A 7,849-nucleotide genomic window follows, 5' to 3' on the forward strand; every position below is an offset into this window, starting at 1 on the left:
ATATATACATATATATATATGTAAGGTTTTGGAGAATTTTGGGTAGAAACATTGTTTCTGAGGTGTTCGAGGCAGACCTTCTTTTGTTCAGGGTCTGCCAAACTATCGATGTAATCGAAAATATTTGAATTTAGTGATGCACGGAGCATCCGGATAGATTTGGGAACACAATCTTCACAGCTGAGACCAATAATGCATGAATCACAAGTACATGCTTGAAAATTCTCATTATTAGAAGAACTGGAAGATGTATGCTCAGAAGCTTGAATTTGATTAAGTTTGTAATTTTCATCTTCAGAAGAGGATGAAGAAGTTTTTTGAAAAAGGGCAAGGATTTGTGTTTTATCTTGCTCGGATATTTGTAAAGAATTAATTTTGTATGAGACCCTACAAAATTTGGCAATATGGCCAGGTTTGCCACATCGGAAACATCCTTGAGAAGATTTGTCAGGTTTTGAATCTTTAATATTTTTAGGTGCCTTGAAAGGCTTTCTGTATTTGTTATACTTTGGTTTTGGAGGAGTTTTATGATAAAACTCAGGGGTTGTGAATGGTCTGTGAGACACATACTTCTTGGATTTGTAATGATTTTTATAATATTTACGAGAAGACCTGTTTTTGTGTTTCATTAGAGGTCTAAGGGGAGGAAAACCAAACTGTTCGCAGAATCCTCCTAATTCTTGTTTGTAAAATTTGTTTTCCTTATGGATTTGTTTCTTTAATCTAATATCAGTACAAAGGGCAAGGCCCTCTTCATGAATTAGACCAATGATTTGGCCATAGGACATTTGATCATAGGGAATGATCCCATCATTTTCTTTCCTAAGGCGTTGTTTGATTTTTTCAGAAAACAAAGTTGGTAATCCTGTCAGGAATTTTTCTTTCCAACAGGGAAGGTTTGCGTCAGGTCTGGTTAAGACTTTGGTTAAGAAGGTGTCTTTGTACCATTTGAAATCATGTAATTTCTTACATCGAAGATTTGACAATTGTTCAGCTGTTCTATCTTTGAGACGAGAAGGGTTTCCTAAAAAGTAATTAGCAATGCTGAAAATAAGAGTATTTACAGCATCCTCAATAGGAATACCTTCATCATCAAGAAGGGGGGTTCCTTCGGGTGTTATTTGGACAGCCATTAAAATTTCAGTTTTTTGGACATCGGTCAGGACATAATCCCACCAACCTTTGAGTTGGCCAGTAAAGCTAGAAACAAGTAGGGTAGCCATAGCACTATTAGGTGTATTTTTGATACGATGTGCGTTGCTAACCATAGTCATTTCTTGAAGTTTGTTCATGAGATTATGTTCAGACAAACCATCTATGTTCTATTCATAGATGATACCACTTTGGTAGGAAGCCTGAGGAGCAGTTCCTCTAGCTTCAATTTAAAGGTCAGGGAAGACAGGGTGTTGGGTCGAACTTTGACCAATTTGGTTAATTTGGGGAAATTCTTCTTCTTCAGAACTCGAGAAAGAGTTCGAAGAACATCCTATAATGGTGCGAACACCTTTATTATTTGACTCAGCCGAAGGTTCAGCTGAAGGCTGATTTTGAATAGGTGTTTGTAGATTATTTGTTTCTAAATGTTCCTCAGTAGCATTTAAAATGGTAAGGCATTGATTAATTTGGTCTAAAACAAATGATTTGTTAAGAGCGAGTTGTTGTTTCTGGGGAATATTATAAGGTTTGAATAAAGGAACAGAAGTTGGAACCGGAGCTGAAGAAGCTATGGGTTTAGGTTGGACTAGGTTCTCAACCCTAGATAGTTGATTACCTATAGTTTGGAGACTTAAGTTTGTAAAGTTTAATTGTTCAATTTGTCTCCTGTTTGGATCATCTGTTTCAGTAATTTTGAATGGAGAAGCAGTTATTTCTTCATTTTTGTAGTTATGTTTGATGCTTTCCACCGGGGGATGGATAGCAGTAGTGGTAGGACCAGCGCATAAGGTCCAAGATTTGTGGGAAGCCGTTTGGGTACATACCTGATTATGCCAGGGATAGTGGATATGATTATCCTGAGCATAAATATCAAAATATGTAAAAAAGAAAACATTTGTTTTAAGATTTGTCATAAAATTATACCAATTTGTTCGGATTTGTGCTTGTTGTTCAAGATTGAAAGTTTGTAAGAACCAATCACGTTTTTGTTTGTTTTTAGGTGACTCGAAATTGGTTCTAAGTAGGATTTTGTCAATTTAGTATTCTGTGGTTGTTTGAATCATGCGTACTCCAGGATTTTTTTGATTATGATGCGGTGGAGCAGCAACCTCAGATTGTGTGGGAGATTGTTGATCAGGAACCTCAGATGAGGTAGATTCAGGGAAGGTAGTTTCGTAAGTTCCCTGGGTAATATTTTGATTGGTTTGTACCAGCAAGGACAGGTGGAGTAGTTCTAGTTTGAGAGAACCATCTGCTTATGTCAGAAGAAGTTGATGCATCAGAGTATGACCTTCTGGAACTTTGGTAAACAGAAGGGGTTATTTGTCGGTTAAACCGTATGGAAACTAGTCCGTCAGAATCTTGAGATATAGAACGGATACTAGTGTTAGAAACTTGAGGGGGAATTGCAGTCGTTTGCAGCTGCCATTCCTCAGGGAAAGCAATGTCTTCCCAACAACAAAGTTTTGGGTAAACAATTTGACCCTGAATACAATCAGTTTCAACTTTCAAGGTAAAGGGTTTGTCCCTTGGGAGAAGTCCTTCGGGCACGTGGTTGGACAGATTTCATAGCTTTGTATTTGGTGCGATGGATGATGGAAATTGGAATGGTTCCATGCATCAATTTGTAACCGTGGGTTTTGAGGTTAAGTTTGAGTGAATGTAAAATATTTGGGTCCTCTAGGGCTATGGACATATTTGGGTAAACATTGAAATGGACAGGTCCATAACAAAGGCTAGTTTCAATGGCCCCCAGAAGGGAATCATTGAACTCAAGGAATCTTTGGTCACGAAGGGCTAACAACATGGAAGTGTTGAGTCCTTCTCGGTGAAGAGGTTTGATGGCCACTTAAACTAAACCAATGTGGACATAATTAAATTTGTGATCTTTGTATAATTCTTGTAAGGTGTTTGGATCAAAAAGTTGAATTTCTTGTGTTTGAGGGGTGAAATTAATAGTTTATTCTACGGTCTTAACTGTTTCGAGGCCGAACCAGTCACGATCATAGATATCATTTCTTGAGATTTTTGGCATATTCCAGCTTTGAAGTTGTCGGTCTATTCTTGTGGTTTGTTCATCGTAATTGAGCACATTAGAACTTGTGCTCGCCTCACTTGCCGATCTCATCGACATGGAGCGGGGTAGACGATTCATAATTTGAGATTTCTTAATCTTGGGGTAATCTCCTAGATCTAAGTTTTAAGATGGTATTTCCAACATAACTTGGGCACAATCGTGGTCTTACACTCTTCTGCCACTCCTCCCAAGAGTCCAAAGGTATATACCGCGTCGAAAAACTTAATAAATAAAACGATTACACAAAAGAAAGGAAATCTGCAAGGAAGTAAACCGAATCCACCACCACCGTGGCTTTGATACCAGATTACATCGATAGTTTGGTAGACCCTGAACAAAAGAAGGCCTGCCTCGAACACCTCAGAAACAATGTTTCTACCCAAAATTCTCGACAACCTTACATTCTCCACCAAATTATGCAAAAATTCGATAAAATATCAAAACCTCTTATTCCTGACCATTCTGGTCGAATCAAAATCCTTGAAACTACTGCTGCATCCTTGCAGTATGAAATCAAACACATCAAACAACAATTAGCCTGCCTAAATCGGCAACAAAATCAGCAAGCCCCAACTTCAAATAATGAACCATTGATAAATCCTTTTGCAAGTCAGATCCCTCCTGAACCTAACCCTACAATCCCTGGGTATGTGGCTACCATAACTTGTCAAAATTGGTATATATACATATATATATATATGTATATATATATATATATAAGTCAGCTTGATATTGAAAAGTTTTCTCTTACATTTTTTAGATTTTTACTTTTATTTTGGATAGCTCTCTCTCTCTCTCTCTCTCTCTCTCTCTCTTATGATTCACCATCATATTCACTTTCAATGACAAGAAATCAATAGCTACTTTGTCCCTACCTATTCCTCACTAGTAGGACTCTGTTCATTACTCTTACTGGTCTTAAATCTGTCCACCTGATCTACAGAGAAGGCACCCTTCTTTTCCTCTAGGCCATTTCTTGAGAATTCATTTCCTGGAATACCAAGTTTTTTCCATATCCAGAATAGAAAGAATAAGATTATAATGTAGGTAGAAGGGGTAAAACATGCTTTCAAACTTCTTTTCCACCTTGCTTACTTTGCATCTTGTCACTGAATTGGAAGGAGGTCTTGTAGCTGTCATTCACTGTAGGGGAAGGCCCTAGTAGTAGTAGTAGTACTAAATCAAAGATGAATAATAGTAAAACAGTTTTGTAAGCACTATGTGTCTTTGACCAATTGACCTTAGCTCCTTTCAACACGGAGTTGTGTGTTGATGACATAGTTTTTCAATGCGGAGTTGTGTGTTTCGATTAGTTACTTTCGTGCTTAGCAGGGCTGTCAAGAATTTGTTACCTCATTCCTCCTTCTGTAAAAGTAGGTTAGATGATGGATTGCCTTGGTGGTAGACGTAATGCGTGTAGGATGCATTGGCTTGATCTGTATGGTACGTCAAGTAGACAACCGTTACCTTATTATAGTTTGTCGTTATAAGCTTGTGGCTGATTTGTAGTGGTGCGTTAGGTTGACAGCCGGCACTTGTTATGATTTGCCATAGCCTGTCAATCCTTTTGCATGGACCCTTACGCTCATTCTTGCTTGGAATCTCTATGTAACCGACCCCATTAAGTTGGGATAAGGTTTTGGTTGTTGTCGTTGTTGTCGTTGGGACCACGATGCTTCTCCATTCATTTGGCATTTTCTTTGTGGTCATAATCTTGTTAAATAACTTGGTTAGCCAAGTTAAACCAAGTTAAACAATGTAACCTTTATGATCAATAATTGAGTGCTTTAAAACTTAAAAGTTGCTCTGAAACTTGTAGTTATTGCTTTCATTCCATGCCTCCCACATACACAAGACAAGGATTATACCCATCGGCCACAGGTCATGAGTGATGTCAGAACATCTAGGCCTGATAATCTCCTCTTCTGTGAATCAGAATACCAAACAGTCATCGGCCCTCACAAGATGGTCAGGGGAGAAAGTGTGTGCTCAGTACTTATGGTCTACCATTTCATAAGAGAATCATTCATAAACTACTGAAAAGTGAAGAGAGATGGCCAGACATCCATGAGTGCTTCATCTATTGTGAGCTGTCAAAGCATAGGTTTATTTTCTTTTTGTGGGTTGTGGGATTGCTGCTTTCCTGCAATTTGTTTTTTTGGTACTCATATGCTTCTGGTTTTTCTTTTATTGATGAGTTTATTGCTTGACACCCAACTGCTGCACATTTAAATCCCAAGAAAATTTATTATAACCAACAGTGCAGACAAATTTGTTGAGATTTCATTTCTACTCCTGGAACCTAGTCAATTTAGGGATTGGTATTTTGTAATACAAGAAAAAGGGATGATACAGGAATGTGAAACTGGGATCAGTTGGATTGGGTGATCCACAACAGCCTGTATAAATCTACCACTAAAATGCAGAAAATGCACAACGCTCATAGTTTTCTAGTTTTCCCCCTTGTTTTCACTCTTAGCCTCTCGAACTCCACTACCGAGTCGTCCTGAGCTTGTCCACAAGGATATTGAGCCCCAAAATTGACAAGGTTCAAGATTTAGAAGATATAAGCAAGAGAAACAAGAATTTTGAAGGAGCCCACTATTTAGGTTTCAAGGGGAGTAAATTCCATTTTCCCAATTTTTTACATCATTCTTGCGTCAAATGAATAGGTGCTTACTTCTAATGAGATGGATCTATGCTCACTAAAGAGTTTTGGAGTTTTGTTTGGTGTTATATGGAAATGACCATATTGAAATTGGGAATTTTTATTTTGGTGTACGTCCATTCGTGCAAAATATGGAATAATTACTAGGCTATTCCAATTTTTCTTTTTCTTCAACATACCATTTTCCTCTTCTTTTTTTCGGATTTTATTTTTTGGGGATTTTAAGCTTTATTTGTTAGGCAATCCAGGGTACGCTTGGATCAGGATTGGATTCGATCCTTCCTGGGAAGGATCTTATCCCCAATTCTAAATCCTTAGTTTAAGCTGTTATTTCTGTTCGAAATTTTTGGGTGACTTCTGTGTTGATTTGTTTATTTTCTTATTGTTGTTGTTGTACCTGTAGAAAGTCTACACAGGTGTATAAGATTCTCTTCCTATATTAGTTAAGACACTCAATACAAAGCTTTTGTGACAAACTGGCCTAACATTTTCACTCTTTATGTTTTTGTTTGGTTGATGAAGGAAATGCTCCGACCAATTCCAGTTGCGCTGGCATCATGCACCCGGTTCTTTGAAGCTATGTCTGCAATGAGAGAAACATTTGCCACACTTAAAAAATTGCGTGTTGGTTCTTCATTTCCCACCACACCTCCCAGGCGTTCTTCTCAAGGGGTGGTAGGAGATTCTGATTGTGTCACTCCACCTCCTTGGAGAGAGGAACCAAGCTTGGACGACTTGGTTATTAGAAACCACAGGAGGCAAGAGGAAGAAGATGATAGTGAGGGAGGTGACCCTCATCAGATTGATGGCATGAGCCAGAGAAGGTTATCTTGGCCTCCAGTCAAGAAGACTGCTGTTATCAATTAGAAAAAATACAGATTCTGTCATCCATATGTGTACTCTCTTATACTCTTTTGTTAATATGTACATTTTATAGATGGCATTTTATATTCTTTCAGTCGTTTGTTACAGTTTTCTGTGTCTGCAATATTCCTCCTGGCAGCTAGCATTTCTAGTCATCAATATTTCGAGTGCATGTGGTTTGAGGTATAATTAGTTGCTTCTTTTTATTCATTTTTCTTTTTTCCCTGTTGTGTTGTGGGCACAAAAATTCTCTGCAGGGAGGAAGTGAGTGGCTGTGAGGATCCAACAGCTGGGGTGCATGCCAGGGTCCTCCTAGCCATTGGATCCTCACTGCCATTCATCACTCACCGCAAAGGATTTGAATCCATGTTGTGTGGTCGGTGTTTGATAAGCACAATAATTATTTGTCATAAGTACTATAATTTATCAAAAATGCTGAAAAGAAATGTGACCATCTGGAGTGTGGGAGGGGTTATTCATAAAAAAATGCTCCTTATTATGATAGTAAGCAAGTTAGTCCCAACAGGGAACTGGGAAGAGAGAGGGGGTTGGGGGTTTGGACATAGGATACCTTTAGAACTGCCCAATTCCTATTTATCTGATTTATTAGTTAAACCACATGGTTGTTTTGGTCCTTTTGGATACGATTCTTGCCATGAAATGTATTTTATATTTTTTTTTCTTCATTTATTAAAATCACAAATAGTTCATTTGAGCATTATTTTATTTTGGATTGGCACACCCCTTCACTAATCACTACTGTCTGGGAACTCAATTCTTATTTGACAAAAGATTTTATGGACGATCTTGTCAATAGGGTATCTATTGATGACCCAACAAGTTAGGTCATGTCAATAGGTGATGTAATAATTTTGACGACTGGATATCTTGGGAATGGTCTGGATTGGTCACTTGCCTAATTCTATAATTAAATTCAATTATATACCTATCCATTTATTATCACACACCTTTGGGTTAGTCTTAAAAATTTTAAAGCTTTATTTTTTCACTTGGATTTACTTCTTCCAGGGATTTATAGTTCATGGTTTCAAATCTGGTATGAGTCTGATCCAAAACCAACATGA

The 7,849-nt window shown here is 37.9% G+C and overlaps 1 protein-coding gene across 1 annotated transcript in view; it reads left to right on the forward strand.

Moving 5' to 3' along the window:
- Positions 1-6,871, forward strand: part of LOC122072744 (AUGMIN subunit 2) — a 14,321-nt gene extending 7,450 nt beyond the window's left edge. The window contains exon 6 of the mRNA XM_042637142.1: positions 6,423-6,871. Coding sequence (XP_042493076.1) covers positions 6,423-6,767 — 345 coding nt within the window. The 3' untranslated portion in view covers positions 6,768-6,871. The remainder of the gene's footprint in view (positions 1-6,422) is intronic.
- The last annotated feature ends 978 nt before the right edge of the window (positions 6,872-7,849 follow it).

Source organism: Macadamia integrifolia, chromosome 3 (assembly GCF_013358625.1).
Source record: "Macadamia integrifolia cultivar HAES 741 chromosome 3, SCU_Mint_v3, whole genome shotgun sequence".
In the NCBI taxonomy this organism is placed as follows: domain Eukaryota; kingdom Viridiplantae; phylum Streptophyta; class Magnoliopsida; order Proteales; family Proteaceae; genus Macadamia; species Macadamia integrifolia.